The 17,272-nt window shown below is 48.7% G+C and overlaps 1 protein-coding gene across 2 annotated transcripts in view; it reads left to right on the forward strand.

Moving 5' to 3' along the window:
* Positions 1-17,272, forward strand: part of ZFR2 (zinc finger RNA binding protein 2) — a 353,820-nt gene that overhangs the window by 275,269 nt on the left and 61,279 nt on the right. For both annotated transcript variants that reach the window (XM_033954204.1, XM_033954205.1), the window contains exon 13: positions 7,074-7,245. In XM_033954204.1, the coding sequence (XP_033810095.1) occupies positions 7,074-7,245 (172 nt within the window). The remainder of the gene's footprint in view (positions 1-7,073; positions 7,246-17,272) is intronic.

Below are 17,272 nucleotides of genomic sequence, written 5' to 3' on the forward strand. Positions count from 1 at the left end.
CCACTACGCCAGTGGCCACCCCCTCGGTACCGATGAACACTTCGATGCCGGTCTTATCGGCACAGCCTACACTCCAGACCTGCGCGGCGGAGGACCCCTCCCGGCCCCAGGATCGACATCAATCGTCTCGGGACCGGGATCGGCACCACTCCTCCAGGGACAGAGATCGGCACCGGTCTTCATCTCCCGGCACCGTATCCATGAGATCTGGCAAGTCCCTTTCTAAAACCCGCCATGCTGAGCCGGCCATCAGGGACCCTGACTTATGGGAGCAATCCCCACTCGGTACCGAGGAGGATGCCTCTTCCACTGATGAGGAACCCTCCATGGCTGAATCCACCTCCAAACCCGAGCAGTCCTCATTTACGAAATTCCTTCGGGAGATGTCTGGGGCTCTCTCCATCCCACTTGAGTCCGACTCCAAGAAGTCCCAGGCCTTTCTAGAAGCCTTGGACTTCGATCAACCCCCCAAGGAATTTCTCAAACTCCCCGTCCATGATATTCTACGGGAGACGTTTTATAAAAATTTGGAGAATCCCCTTACTGTTCCAGGTGCCCCTAAGAAACTGGACAGTTTATACCGGGTCATCCCTATCCCAGGATTTGATAAACCCCAGTTGCCACATGAGAGCCTCCTGGTAGAATCCACTCTCAAAAAATCTCATGGTTCCAGTGTCTATGCCTCCACCCCTCCTGGCAGAGAGGGTAAAACAATGGACAAATTTGGAAAGCGCCTGTACCAGAATGCCATGCTGGCTAGCAGAGCCAACAATTACTCATTTCATTTTTCTTTTTACATGAAATATCTGGTACAATAACTTTCTGCTCTGCAAAAGTATATCCCTGAACGCAAGGTTCCATTATTTCAGCAACAAATTTCCACCCTTCTTCAGCTTAGGAAATTCATGGTACGCTCAATCTATGACTCCTTCGAGCTCTCCTCCCGAGCTTCTGCTCTGGCAGTGGCCATGCGACGCCTTGCCTGGCTGAGGGTATCTGACCTTGATGTGAACCACCAGGACCGCCTTGCCAACGCGCCCTGTCTTGGTGATGAACTTTTTGGGGAGTCTCTGGATACCACGACACAAAAACTTTCGGCTCATGAGACGAGATGGGACACCCTCATTAAGCCTAAAAAGAAGACTCCGCCAACACGACCATACAGACCTCAGTCCTCTTACCAACGTCGTTTTTCTGCTAGGCCACTTAATCCTCCTCAACAGCAGTCTCGTCGGCCTCGCCAACAACAACAACAACACACTCAGGCTCGCTCGCAATCTCACCAGACAGCCAAGCCTCTCCCTCAAACTAAGCCTCCTCAGCCCTTTTGACTCCTTTCTCCAGGGCATAGCCAGTCTCCAACCCTCGCTGCCTCTGCCTCAACCTATCGGGGGCCGCCTCACCATCTTTCTACGACGCTGGGAGGCCATCACATCAGACCTGTGGGTTCTAAACATCATCCGTCACGGATACTCACTAAGGTTCCAGACTCTTCCTGCAGACCATCCTCCCGTAGAGTCTGCTTCTCACTCCTCCCAAACTCCACTCCTCCTCAGGGAGGTCCAATCCCTCCTCCTTCTCAATGCCATCGAAGAAGTTCCACCAGACCAAAGAGGTCAGGGTTTTTACTCCCGCTACTTCTTGGTACCCAAGAAAACAGGGGATCTTTGTCCTATCCTCGACCTCAGGAACCTCAACAAGTGTTTGGTCAAGGAAAAGTTCAGGATGCTCTCCCTTGCCACACTTTATCCTCTTCTGTCTCAACACGACTGGCTATGTTCCCTGGACCTCAAGGAGGCCTACACTCACATCCCAATCCATCAGGCTTCACGTCGCTACCTCCGATTCCAGATACTGAATCACCACTATCAGTACAAAGTGCTACCCTTTGGTCTCGCATCATCACCCAGGGTGTTCACCAAGTGCCTGATTGTGGTAGCGGCCTGTCTCAGGTCCCACAACCTACAAGTGTTCCCCTACTTGGACGATTGGTTGGTGAAAGCAACAACCTCTCCACTTGTGCTGCAATCAACTCACCACACCATCTCTTTCCTCCATCTCTTGGGGTTCGAGATCAATTATCCCAAGTCGCATCTGCTTCCCACGCAGCGCCTTCAGTTCATCGGAGCACTTCTCGATACCAACTTCATGAGAGCGTTCCTTCCTGCCGACCGGCACCGGACACTGCTTCACCTCTGTCGACAGGTGCTCCTCCAACCATCCATCCCTGCTCGCCAGATGATGATTCTTCTGGGTCACATGGCCTCGACAGTCCATGTAGTTCCTCTGGCGCGACTCCATCTGAGGATACCACAATGGACCCTCGCCAACCAATGGTCACAGACCAGGGATCCTCTTTCTCATCCCATCTCTGTGACATCGTCTCTTCAGCGATCTCTTCAATGGTGGTTGAACTCCTCAAATCTTTCCAGGGGCCTCCTTTTTCATCCGCCCCCTCATTCCATGATCATCACCACAGATGCCTCCCCCTATGCATGGGGAGCTCACATAGGGGATTTACGCACCCAGGGACTCTGGACCCCTCAGGAGCGTCAACATCACATCAATTTCCTGGAACTCAGAGCCATGTTTTATGCTCTCAAGGCCTTCCAGCACCTTCTCTATCCTCAGGTTCTTCTCCTGTGCACGGACAATCAGGTCGCCATGTACTACATCAACAAGCAAGGCGGCACCGGATCTCGTCTCCTTTGTCAGGAGGCCCTCCGAATTTGGACCTGGGCCACAGCCCACAATCTTTATCTCAAAGCGGTCTATATCCAGGGCGAACAGAACTCCCTGGCCGACCAGCTCAGCCGCATCCTTCAACCTCACGAGTGGACCCTGGATCCTCCCACTCTCCACTCCATCTTTGCTCGCTGGGGCACTCCGCAGGTGGACCTCTTTGCAGCTCCTCACAACCATCAGCTGCCCCAGTTCTGCTCCAGACTCTTCTCTCCACATCGTCTGGCCCCGGATGCATTCCTTCTCGACTGGACGGATTGGTTCCTCTATGCCTTCCCTCCACTTCCTCTGATGTTGCGGACCCTGTTCAAACTCCGCAAGGACAGAGCCACCATGATTCTCATCGCCCCTCGGTGGCCCAGGCAACACTGGTTCTCCCTCCTACTTCAACTCAGCTCCAGGGAGCCCATTCCTCTTCCTGTATTTCCTTCTCTGCTTACGCAGCAACATCAGTCTCTGCTACATCCCAATCTGTCTTCCCTCCACCTGACAGCTTGGTTTCTCTCGGGCTGACCTCTCCAGAAAACCTGTCTCAGCCTGTCCGTCGCATTTTGGATGCCTCCAGGAAACCCTCCACACTCCAATGTTACCATCAGAAATGGACCCGGTTCTCCTCTTGGTGCCTCCTGCATCATCACAATCCCACCTCATTGGCGGTGGAAACTGTACTGGACTATTTGCTCTCTCTGTCTAACGCTGGTCTCAAGTCTACCTCGATCAGAGTCCACCTCAGTGCCATCACTGCTTTTCACAAGCCTATCCTTGGAAAACCCCTCACGGCTCATCCTCTGGTTTCCCGGTTCATGAGAGGCCTCTTCAATATCAAACCACCTCTTCAGCCTCCCCCGGTCGTCTGGGACCTCAATGTGGTTTTGTCAGCCCTCATGAAACCCCCCTTTGAGCCTCTTGCTACTACCTCGCTCAAACTTCTCACATGGAAGGTGCTTTTCCTCATTGCCATCACCTCTGCCAGGAGGGTTAGTGAGCTACATGCACTGGTCGCCGATCCACCGTTTACTGTTTTTCACCATGACAAGGTGGTTCTGCGTACCCATCCTAAATTCCTTCCTAAGGTGGTTTCAGCCTTTCACCTCAACCAGTCCATCGTGCTACCGGTCTTCTTCCCAAAACCCCATTCTCATCCTGGGGAACAGGCTCTTCACACGCTGGATTGTAAGCGTGCCCTGGCGTACTACCTTGACCGTACCAGGGCTCACCGCTCCTCTCCTCAACTTTTTCTGACCTTCGATCCTAACCGTCTGGGTCACCCTGTATCTAAACGAACGCTGTCCAATTGGCTTGCTGCCTGTATTGCGTTCTGTAATGCTCGGGCCGGCCTGTCGCTGGAAGGTGCTGTCACGGCCCATAAAGTCAGGGCTATGGCTGCTTCTGTGGCTTTCCTCCGTTCCACGCCTATTGAGGAAATCTGCAAGGCGGCCACTTGGTCTTCAGTTCACACATTCACTACTCACTACTGTCTGGATGCCTTCTCCAGACGGGATGGGCACTTTGGTCAATCTGTGTTACAAAATTTATTTTCCTAATGGCCAACCATCCCTCCTCCCTCTCTGTTAGCTTAGAGGTCACCCATACGTTAAGAATATGCTGCCTGCTTGTCCTGGGATAAAGCACAGTTACTTACCGTAACAGGTGTTATCCAGGGACAGCAGGCAGATATTCTTACGACCCACCCACCTCCCCGGGTTGGCTTCTTAGCTGGCTTATCCTAACTGGAGACCACGCACTCCTCCGTCGGGCGGGAAGGCACTCGCGCATGCGCGGTGCGGCCAACTAGAACTTTCTAGTTAAAAAGGTCCGTACCGGGGCTCCGTCGGTGACGTCACCCATACGTTAAGAATATCTGCCTGCTGTCCCTGGATAACACCTGTTACGGTAAGTAACTGTGCTTTACTCGCAAACCGAGCACTGCCCTGATAAACGAGCACTTACAGCTGCAGGAAGCACCGCTTCAGGGGGATTCCTCTTCTGTCCACCAGCTAGCCTTCCACTCCGGGAGCCTTCCGCATGTTGGAGAGCATCTATCTGAGCCCAAGTCCCCCTGGACTGGAAAACAGCCAACGTTGTCCCTCTGCACAAAAAGGGTTGCAGAGCAGAGGCTGCGAATTACAGACCGGTGAGTCTCACATCAATAGTGTGTAAACTTATGGAAACTTTACTTAAAGGTAAATTGGACATGATATTGGATGAGGAAAATCTGAGGGATCCCTGTCAACATGGATTCACTAGGGGCAGGTCATGCCAATCCAATCTTATCAGCTTCTTTGACTGGGTGACAGGAAAGCTAGACTCGGGAGAGTCTCTGGACGTGGTATACTTGGATTTCAGTAAAGCTTTTGACAGTGTCCCGCACCGTAGACTATTAAACAAGATGAAATCGATGGGGTTAGGTGAGAAACTAACTGCATGGGTCAATGATTGGCTGAGTGGAAGACTTCAGAGGGTGGTGGTCAACGGCACCCTCTCTGAGACATCGGAGGTGACTAGCGGAGTGCCGCAAGGATCAGTCCTGGGACCATCTCTTTTCAACATATTCATAAGGGATTTAACCTGGGGGCTTCAGGGTAAGGTAGCACTGTTCGCCGACGACGCCAAACTGTGTAATATAGTAAGTGAAAGCAGTCTCAAGGGTAGTATGACGCAGGATCTGATCATGTTGGAAAACTGGTCCTCAACATGGCAGCTGGGCTTCAACGCTAAGAAGTGTAAAGTCATGCATCTCGGCAGCAGAAATCCATGCAGAACATACACCTTGAATGGAGTAGCACTAGCTAGGACTTCAGAAGAACGGGATTTGGGAGTAATCATCAGTGCAGACATGAAGGCGGCCAAACAAGTGGAGAAGGCCTCATCCAAGGCAAGGCAAATGATGGGATGTATCAAGAGAAGCTTCGTCAGCCGCAAGCCTGAAGTCATAATGCCACTTTACAGAGCCATGGTGAGACTTCATCTGGAGTACTGTGTGCAATTCTGGAGGCCACATTACCGTAAAGATGTGCTTTGAGCCGAGTCGGTCCAGCGGATGGCCACTAGAATGGTCTCCGGACTCAAGGGTCTCTCATACGAAGAAAGACTGGGCAAATTGCAGCTCTATACTCTAGAGGAGCGCAGGGAAAGGGGGGACATGATTGAGACATTTAAATATGTCACAGGACGTGTCGAGGTGGAAAACGACATCTTCCTTCTCAAAGGACCATCGGTCACAAGAGGGCACGAACTCAAACTCAGAGGAGGGAACTTTAATGGTGACACCAGGAAGTACTTCTTCACAGAAAGGGTGGTGGATCACTGGAACAAACTTCCGATGCAGGTGATCAAGGCCACCAGCGTGCTCGACTTTAAGAATAAATGGGACATCCACGTAGGATCACTACGAGGGTCGAGCTAAAGAACTAAGTCATTAGCACCCAGACTTAATGGGGTGGGTCAGTAGAGTGGGCAGACTTGATGGGCTGTAGCCCTTTTCTGCCGTCATCTTTCTATGTTTCTATGTTTCAAGCAGCTGAGTGCCTCCCACCTGCACGTTCCGTATTATCATACATAATGTCAATCATCGACGTGCGTGATCATACGGTACGTGCAGGTGGGAGGCACTCGGCTGCGTTCTCAGATAGAGGCTCTCCAACATGCAGAAGGCACCTGGAGTGGAAGGCTGGCTGACGAACAGAAGAGAAATCCCCTTGAAGCGGCGCTGTGTGGGCTCAGGGGTTCTTTAGCGGCTGGTGGACAGACGAGGCATCCCCCCGAAGTGGCACTGCGGGGTTCTTCAGTGGCTGGCGGACGGACCCTAACCTGGCACCCAACAGGTACAGACCCCTGGGCCACCCCTTGCCACTACCTCGGCACCTTTTGAGTTCTGGAATGAATTGTCAGCGTTGCCATTATGGCCTATGGGGAAAGTTGCTTTGATATACGAGAACTTTGGATTACGAACATGCTTCTGGAACGAATTATACTCGTAAACCAAGGTACCACTATATTTAGCGAACTAATTTAAATCATCGTTAGGTTATGTTATTTTTAATCTTTTGTTCACCGCATTGAACTTACGGTTATTCGGTTTATAAGTACGATGTTATGTTATGTTATAAAAAAAATTACTTTCTTAGGGTGAAGGCCAAGTAGGTGCCTATTTTCAGTCTATGTGCCTTTATACTAGGGGCAAAGCAGCCAAAATTGAAGCTATCTTTGGCAGTAGGCTTCATGAACAGCAGCCAACTGTAGTTGAGGTCATTTTCAGAAATCACAATGATCTAATTGGCACTGAATCTAGAAACTGCTGATCCCTTATCCCCTACTTGTCTCCTTCACAGCAAGGTGGATGCTTCTTCCCGAACACTGAAGGGGGTCATGCGAGTTGGAATTCTAGCAAAAGGCCTGTTACTTCGTGGGGACAGAAATGTGCATCTTATCCTACTATCAACCCAGAAACCCACCAAATCTCTCTTTCAGAAGATTGCAGATCACTTGCCCAAACAGCTGTTGGTAAGGCTTGGTTATGGTTTATCTCTACCGACCACTGAATTTCTCTGGGACTTTATTTCAGTAATAGAGATAAGTTATCATTTGCTGTGTTCAGAATAGTTTTATAATGCTGTACTTACAACGCTACATCTAGAATAGACATGCCATAATTGATCTTTTATTAAGTATACAGTATGAGTTTTGACCTACCTTCATTTGTTGACATGTACTCATTATTTGCCTAGTGCTAACAGCTGTTTTGTGTGGACAAGCAGGTATAATATTGTCAGATGTGGGTGATGTCATCCATGGAATCTAGTTCAGACAGATGCCAAGTGTACTGTCACTTTAAATTTTAAGCACTACTCATACCGCGCACATGCTGTGCCACCCCTCCTGACATCAACTTGCAAGACCTGCAGTTTTCCACAGAGGTGAGAAGCTGTGCTTTCAGAGTCATGGTGCATCAAAATTTTGCCTTTTTCGGTGTCTTCCCTTCGTTTTTTTCTTCAGTTTCTCATTATTTATTTTCTTTCAAATTCTCCCCCTTTTAGTTGAGTTTTTCAAACTTTTCAACTTTTCATTTTCAGGCATTTGGGCTGCTTTAATTCTTTTCCTGTTCTGGCAGCATTGAGCTGTTTTTGGCTTTAATTTTACTTGAGATCTCTGCACCATTGAGCCCTTTGAATTTGTGTTGACAGTTTTCCTCTCGTCCAAGGTGCCTAGCGACTTCAAGAACATAAGAACAGTCTTACTGGATCAGACCAATGGTCCATCTAGCCCAGTATACTGTCTTTACAGTGGCCAATCCAGGTCACAAGTACCTGGGAAAAATCAAAATAGTAGCAACATTCCATGCTATCAATCCAGGGCTAGTAGTGGCTTTCTCCAAGTCTGTCTCAGTGCATTTCACAACTGGTGTGTTTAGCGTCTTGATTCTAAATATCAGGACGTTCTTAAGTGTCTCTCCAGACCGGCACAGTTCACTGATGGGTAATAGCTCACCATGAACAGCAAGTGGAGACTGAAGCATAAACTTTTGACTGTAGTACAAGTTGGCTTTTGGCTGTGCAGTCCCCAGTACACTCAGTCTGCTGTCAGTCTCCAGTAGTGCTGCCCGATTCAGGGAAAAAAAAATTGATTTGTTCGATTCAGCCTATTGAATTGGTTTTTCGATTTGATTCGATTTTCCTGCCCAGTTGGGGGGTTTTTTTTTATTTATTTTTTTTTCAAACATCCTGGTGGGTTTATTTTATAGCCTCTTTATCCCCTTTGCCTTCTCCTAACCACACTGGTGCTGTGGTGTAAACAAAATAAAAAAGACTTTTCCTCTCTCTGTTAAATCCTAGCTCATGTATGCGGTCTAACACCAGCTCTGGCAGGATACACGTTTCAAATCTGACATATTGTAATCACAAAACAGAAAATAAAATTAGTTTTTCTACCTTATGTTGTCTGATCATTATTCAAATCTTGTTGGTCCCAGGCTCTGGTTGTCTTCCGATAACTTGCTTGCCTGGGTCTCCTTCTTTCTTCTTTTTCCGTGCTAACCATCTATCTGCCATCTCTGTCCTCCCCTTCTGTTTCCCTTCCCTGCCCCGGAGGTCTGGCATCCTTCTTTTTTTTCATCTCCATCCACAGATCCAGCATCTCTCCCTCCTTCCCCACCACCCCAGGGTCCACCATCTCTCCCTTTCTTTTCCCAGTATCTCTATCCCCCCTCCACACCATCCCTTGTGTCCAACTTCTCTCCCTTTATGTTCCTTCCCTCCCTAAATCCCATTGTCCATCATCTCTCTTCCTCTCCACTATTTTTAGACCCATTATTTCTTCCCCCCCAAAGTCCAGCATATGCACGTCTCTTTGAACCCCCCTTCCCTCCCTCCATGTAATTCTACACCAGGGCCCTCCTCCCTTGAAGGTCTGTCGCCCCCCCAAAGGCCTGCACCCCCCCCTGAAGGCCTGTCCCCCCCTTGAAGGCTTGTCCCCCCTGAAGGCCTATGCCACCATCCCTAGCCTGTCCCCCCTTGAAAGCTTATCCCCCCCTGAAGGCCTGCCTGTCCCCCCTGAATGCCTATGCCACCATCCCTGGCCTATCCCCCCTTGAAGGTCTGCACCCCCCTCCTTGAAGGCCTGCACCCCCCCTTGAAGGCCTGCACCCCTGAAGGCCTGTCCCACCCTGAAGGACTGTGCACCCCCCCCCCCCGGGAAGGCCTCCGTGTTCCCCCTGGCCCCCCACACCGTTTGCCTTATAGGTGAAGCCTGCAGATCGCGGTACTAGCGTCTTTGCAAACTGCTTTGAGCTGTTTCCTCTGCTGCAGTCCCACCCCTCCTCTGACATCAGAGGAAACAGCCTCGAAGCAGTTTGCAAAGACGCTAGTACTGTGATCTGCTCTGCAGGCTTCACCTATAAGGTAAACGGTGCGGGGAGGCCAGGATGGGAATTGGACACCAGGATGGGAAATCGGACGCCGGGGGGGTGGGGGGGGAAAGAAAGCTGACAGCAGCACTTCCCGACTGACGCTTCCTCCTCGCACTCTAAAGCAGGTGCGGCAGCGGCCGACCAACAAGAGCAACGCTGCCGCTCCTGCTTTAGGGGGCAAGGTGGGAGGATCCGAATCAGGAAGCCAATTTTTTGGTGTTTTAAATTGATTCGAATCGATTCACCTGAAGTGAATTGGTGAACCGATTCGAATCGTGAATCGGGCAGCACTAGTCTCCAGTAAGTCGTGGTAAGCTGTTGCAGTCTTCCCTGGTTTAGTGTAGAACTGTTGGAATTTGTTTAGTGGCCTTCTGGTCGCCGTCTCTGGTGCTGGACTGAGCAAGGCTTATCTTCAGGTGGCTGGGGGGTTCTGCATCTGCCTCGGGGGTCTCGGGCTTTTTTTTTTTGGGGGGGGGTTCATCCTCCATCTCCACTCTTGTTCAGCCCCCCTCAGCACTGGTTTTGACTCCCCCCCACTCCCAATTTCATCCAAGCGGCCAAGAGTCTCTTGGAACAATGATATTTTTGTTTGTGGAGACACTTTCCCTTGAGGACCTCCAGGATCATCTCAGGGGGACAGATACCGCTGGCAGATGTTTTTCGAAACCACCAGCTGACAAGGATGCATCTGTAGTGGGCATTTTTCAGCGGGAAGAGCTCCAGGAGCTTATTCTTCAAGTTTCCTTCGTTTTACGTTTCAAGGAAAATTCAAAGGAGCCCCCGCGTGTTGTGAATCCCCTGCTTCTGGGGATTCGCTCAGCCTCCTGCTCTTTTCCTATGCATCAGGATATTTGGGATATTGTGCTTGTGCAATGGAAGGCGCTAGAAACACCATTTTGTTTTGCACAGTCTATGGTCCACCTGTATCCCATCTCGGAGGGGGATAGGAATATGTTGAAGTCGCCAGTTGTGGATGCAGTGGGTTCGTCCATCGCGCGACAGCATATGATGACAGTAGAGGGCGGCTCGGCTTTGCAGGATTTTGGAGAGGAGGGGGTGGGACCATGGCAGAGAGAAGGCAGCTTGGAAGACCTGATGGCAGCTTGCAAAGATCGCTAACACTAGCGAGCTTATGCAGGCTTATGAAATGAGGTAAATTGATGCCGTGAGGCCAGGGGGGAAGCCGGACAGAAGCACTGACACTCCCCACTCGCTCTCTAAAGCAGGAGCGGCAGCAGCCGGCCAGCAAGAGGCAGCGCTGCCGATCCTGCTTTAGGGGCTGAGGGGGGAGGGTCAGTGCCGAATTGGGAGGCCGATTTTTTTGTTGTTGTTTTTGAATCGATTTGAACCGATTCACCTGAAATGAATCGGTGAATCGATTTGAATCGTGAATCAGGCAGCATTACTCACCAGCCCCCCTGCCGATTTCAGCTTCCATCCCCAGCCCCCAAGACTCATCAGCCCCCCTGCTGATTTCAGCTTCCATCCCCAGCCCCCAAGACTCATCAGCCCCCCTGCCGATTTTAGCTTCCATCCCCAGCCCCCAAGACTCATCAGCCCCCCTGCCGATTTCAGCTTCCATCTCCAGTCCCCAAGACTCATCAGCCCCCCTGCCGATTTTAGCTTCCATCCCCAGCCCCCAAGACTCATCAGCCCCCCTGCCGATTTCAGCTTCCATCCCCAGCCCCCAAGACTCATCAGCCCCCCTGCCGATTTCAGCTTCCATCCCCAGCCCCCAAGACTCATCAGCCCCCCCTGCCGATTTCAGTTTCCATCCCCAGCCCCCAAAACTCATCAGCCCCCCTGCCGATTTCAGCTTCCATCCCCAGCCCCCAAGATTCATCAGCCCCCCTGCCGATTTCAGCTTCCATCCCCAGCCCCCATTCAGATTCATTTACTTACTGGACTGGATATTAAATCGCGGGGAAGAGAGGAGAAATGCGGGGAAAGAGCCAGCCAAAAATAGTATTTGCTGCTGCACGAGGTCTGCTTGACTCTCCTACTCCTTTCGTTTCTTCCGATGTAACTTCCAGTTTTGCAAAACCGGAAGTTACATTAGATGGGAAGAGGCCGGCAGCATGAAATAGCCCGAACTCGTCTTACAGCTGAATCGGTAAGTCCGGTTTTTAACAAAAACGAACCGATTTGAATCGATTCACCTGATTTGAATCGGTGAACTGATTCGAATCGGGCAGCACTAGTCTTTACCAAATGTCTAGCAATGGTGCAGCCTCACTAGGCTGACTGGGAATCTATGGTTTTCTACCTGGATGATTGACTAATGCGAGCACATTGAAGGATTCCACTTCATGCGCAACTGGGCGACATTCTGGGGGAAGAGCAAGCTATTCAGGAAGGATGGACTTCACTTCAGCGGAGATGGAACGAGGCTACTTGCAAACAACATCAAGAGAGAAATTGAGAAGTTTTTAAACTAGGAAGAAGGGGAAAGCCGACAGTTGAGCAAGAGTCGATGGTTCAGAAACTGGTATACCCAGAGGATACCGTGCAGGAAGATAGCAGGGAAGACTCACCGGATCATAGGCAAGACAGAAATCCTGATGGATCGAAAGGGACACAAGAGGGAAGGAAATGCAAAAAGTAACAGGCCGCAAACTCAAATGTAAGTACAGGAAAGCAAGAAGCCTAAGGAATAAGCCAGTTGCTTCCCTTTAACATATCTAAAGAAAGGTTTGAAATTTCGTGCTTCCCTGGCTAGCCTCTCTTCATACTCTCTTTTGGCTTTTCTAACCACTCGGTGACATTCTTTTTGATACTTCCTGTGCTCTTTCCAGTTCCCCTCAGTTTTGTCATTTTTCCATTTCCTGAATGAATTTTTCTTATTGCCTATCGCTTCCTTCACTATTTTAGTTATCCACGCCGGGTCTTTTGTTTGACTCTTTTTGCACCCCTTTCTGAATCTGGGGATATACAGATTTTGCGCCTCGCTCACCGTGTTCTTGAGAAAAGACCAGGCATGTTCTACCGTTTGCCATTTTTTGGAAGTGTTCCTAAGTTTCTTCCTTACTATTTCTCTCATTGCTTCGTAGTTTCCTTTCCTGAAGTTGAAAGTTGTCGCTATGGTTCTCTTTCCTTTCGGTATTCCTACCTCAACCTTGAACTTGATCATGTTATGATTGCTGTTTCCCAACGGTCCCACTATCTCTACTTCCTTTGCAGGTCCTCTTAACCCATTTAGGATTAGATCCAGAGTGGCATTTCCTCTCGTTTGTTCTCTAACAAGCTGCTCCATGAAACAATCTTGTATAGCCTCCAGGAATTCTGTCTCCCTAGCGCATTTTGAACTTCCAAGACTCCAGTCTATCCCGGGGTAGTTGAAGTCTCCCATAATAACCGTGTTACCGCTTTTGCATTCTCGCTTCATCTCGGCTTCCATTTCTTCATCGATATCTCCGATTTGCCCAGGTGGACGATAGTATAGGCCTATCTTTATTTCAGGCCCTTTCCTTCCCGGTATTTTAACCCATAGCGATTCCAGCTTGTTGGTCATCTCTGCTGAGTCCATTTATGTATAGGGCTATTCCACCTCCTTTCTGTCCTGACCTGTCCTGGCGATAGAGCTTGTACCCCCGGCAGTGCTATATCCCATTTGTTGTTGCGTTTCAGAGACTCCAATGATGTCTATGTCCTCTGCATTGGCCATGGCTTCTAATTCCTCCATTTTGTTTCTTAGGCTCCTTGCATTAATATGTAAAAGTAGAAAGGATGCTGGGAAGCAGTGATCACAATATGATCCGCTTCAACCTGGACACAGGGGCAAAACATCGATCCAGAACAACGATCACAGCACTGAACTTCCAAAAAGGGAATTACGAAGGGTTGAGACTCATGGTGAGGAAGAAGATTGAGAAAGAGGATAAGCACTGTAAAAACGCTAGAGCAAACATGGTCCCTTTTTAAGGACACAGTCACCGAGGCACAAAAGCTACATATACCGGGTATCAACAAGGGATCCAAGAGGAAAAAGAACAAGGAACCGGCGTGGCTCACTGTAGCAGTGAAGGAAGCAATCAGAGACAAGAAGACTTAGTTTAAGGAATGGAAAAGGTCAAAAATGGACGAAAACTAGAAAAAGCACAAACAACATCAAAGCAGGTGCCATAAGGCGGTAAGAGGGGCCAAGAGAGACTATGAGGAAAAAATAGCCAAGGAGGCAAAAAACTTCAAGCCGTTCTTTCGATATATTAAGGGGAAACAACCCGCAAAAGAAGCAGGTGGCCATGAATGACCATGGAATACAGGGAGTGCTAAAGAAGGACAAAGTCATCGCCGACAAACTGAGCACATTTTTTTCATCTGTATTTACTGAAGAGGATATACACAACGAACGAAGGAACGCAGGAATGAAGACGAGAATCTGACAGGGTTGACGGTCAGTCTAGAAGAGGTATGCAGGCAGATTGATAAACTTAAAAATGATAAATCCCTGGAACCAGATGGCATCCATCCAAGAGTAATCAAGGAACTGAAAGGGGTTGAACTGCTTCAACTAATAGCCAATCTGTTGATAAAATTAGGAAGGATTCCGGAAGACTGAAAAGTGGCGAATGTTACGCTGATCTTCAATAAAGGTTCGAGGGGAGATCCAGGAAACTACAGACCGGTGAGTCTGACCTCGGTACCGGGAAAGATGATAGAGGCGCTGATAAAGGACCACATCATTGATCACCTTGATGGACAGAATCTGATGAGGACCAGCCAGCACGGTTTCAGCAAAGGAAGATCTTGATTGACGAACTTACTGCACTTGCTTCGAGGGAGTAAACAGGCAGATAGACAAGGGTGACCCGGTAGACATTGTATATCTGGATTTTCAGAAGGCGTTCAACAAGGTTCGGCATGAATGACTACTTTGAAAAATTGTGAGCCATGGAATGGAGGGTGAAATACTCACCTGGATTAAAAACTGGCTGGTAGATAGGAAACAGAAAGTGGGGGTAAATGGACAGTACTTGGACTGGAAAAGTGTCACGAGTGGAGTGCCTTAGGGTTCGGTGCTTGGACCCGTGCTCTTCAATATATTTATAAACGACCTGGAAATTGGTACGACGAGTGAGGTGATAAAAATTTACAGACGATACGAAGTTATTCAGAGTAGTGAAGATGCAGGAGGATTTGGAAGACCTGCAATGTAACATAAACACGCTTGAGAAATGGGCTGCGGCATGGCAAATGAGGTTTAACGTGGATAAATGTGAGGTGATGGATGTCGGTAACAAAAATCTTATATATGTATACAGAATTTCCGATGCAGTGCTTGGAGAGATCCCCCTGGAAAGAGACTTGGGAGTACTGGTCGACAAGTCAATGAAGCTGTACACGCAATGCACGGCAGCGGTGAAAAGGGTGAACAGAATGCTAGGAATGATTAAGAAGGGGATCAAGAACAGATCGGAGAAGGTTATCATGCCGCTGTACCGGGCCATGGTACAGCGTCCAGCACTGGTCGCCGTACATGAAGAAAGACACAATACTACTCGAAAGGGTCCAGAGAAGAGCGACTAAAATGGTTAAGAGGCTGGAGGAGTTGCCGTACAGTGAGAGATTAGAAACTGGGCCTCTTCTCCCTTGAAAAGAGGAGACTGAGAGGGGTCATGATCGAAACATTCAAGATAATGAAAAGAATTGACTTAGTAGATAAAGACAGGTTGTTCATGCTCTTCAAGGTAGAGAGAACGAAAGGGCACTCTCTAAAGTTAAAAGGGGATAGATTCCATACAAACGTAAGGAATTTCTTCTTAACCCAGAGAGTTGTAGAAAACCGGAACGCTCTTCCAGAGGCTGTTATAGGGGAAAACACCCTCCAGGGATTCAAGACAAAGTTAGACAAGAACCAGAACGTACGCAGGTAGGGCTAGTCTCAGTTAGGGCACTGGTCTTTGACCTAAGGGCCGCTGCATGAGCGGACTGCTGGGCATGATGGACCACTGGTCTGACCCAGCAGCAGCAGCAGCAGCAATTCTTATGTTCTTATGAGTGTGCTGGGGAGTTAATGCAGAGAACTATTCATTTGTTAGAGCTACTAAGTTTTTTTAGCACCCCTTAGTTCCAACTGACACAGGTCCAGTGATGGGAATTCTTAGGAGCCCTACTCAACACACTGCAAGTGTGAGCTTTTCTCCCTGGCACTGGCGGACACATTGCCCTCGCAGGTCACAGCTTGGCTGATGTTGAGGTTACTGGGCCACATTGCTTCCATAGTGCATGTCACTCCTTTGGCACATCTACAAATGAGAACAAGCCCAGTAGAACCTAGCTTCCCAGTGGCTTTTGGGAATCTGATATATGTCATCTGGTACTAGTACATCAGACCTAGTACAGTCCTTCCTCTGGTGGACAGTTTGATCCAATTTGATCATGAAGAATTCATTCTAGACTCCTCAGCATCAGAAGTTTCTGATGGTGGATGCGTCAAGCCTGGGGTAGGGAACTCATTTAGATGGACTTTCACACTCAGGTTCACGGTATGCCCAAGAGAAAGATTTTCATATCAACTTCTTGAAACTCTGTGCAATTTGGAAGTTGTAAAGGTTTTCAGAGATTGGCTAGTCAACAAAATTGTACAAATTTGGACAGATATACTACACCAACAAGCAAAGGAGAATGGGATCATACCTTGTCAAGAGGCAGGGTGTGGAACTGGGCCTTTCAGAACAATATAGTTCGCAGTCACATACCTGATGGGAAGATCCAACAGCCTGGCCGGCAGACTGAGCAGAATAATTCAATCACACTAGTGGTCTCTCAATGAAGGCATTGCCTGGGAGATCTTCAAAGGGTGGGGCACCCCCTCAGTGGATCTCTTTGCCACTCCATTCACTCACAAGGTCTTTGAGTACTGCTCCAAGCCCAGATCATACAACCGACTAGCATTGAATGCCTTTCTCCTGGATTGGGGATTGGATCTTCTGTTTGTGTATCCTCCCATACCTCTTATAAGGAAGACTTTGCTGAAACTCAAGCAAGACCATGGGACCATGATTCTATAGTATCTTATTGGCTCAGGCAGATCTGATTCCCTCTTCATCTGGAACTTTCATGTGAAGAAAGCTCCCTATCACTACTACTACCTCTACTTATTTCTATAGAATGTAATGTAATGTAATTTATTTCTTATATACCGCTACATCCGTTAGGTTCTAAGCGGTTTACAGAAAATATACATTAAGATTAGAAATAAGAAAGGTACTTGAAAAATTCCCTTACTGTCCCGAAGGCTCACAATCTAACTAAAGTACCTGGAGGGTAATAGAGAAGTGAAAAGTAGAGTTAGAGGAAAAATAAAAATAAAATAAACATTTTAACAAGAACTGCTAGACATACACACTGCTGTACATAGTGATATGCAGGTAGTTTGCCCCTTGCAAGCTCACAATCTAAGGTATTTTTTGTACCTGGGGCTATCAATCCTCCAGTAGTATTTTGGGACCTCAACATTATCCTTACCCAGATGATGAAGGCTCTCTGAGCCATTGGATACCTGTGTGTTGAAGTACTTGACCCGGAAGGTCATGTTTTTGGTGGCAATTGCTTCAGCTCGTAGGGTCAGTGAGCTTCAGGCCCTAGTGGTAGATCCACCTTACACGAATGTCCATCACAATAGAG

Source organism: Geotrypetes seraphini, chromosome 8 (assembly GCF_902459505.1).
Source record: "Geotrypetes seraphini chromosome 8, aGeoSer1.1, whole genome shotgun sequence".
Classification (NCBI taxonomy): Eukaryota; Metazoa; Chordata; class Amphibia; order Gymnophiona; family Dermophiidae; genus Geotrypetes; species Geotrypetes seraphini.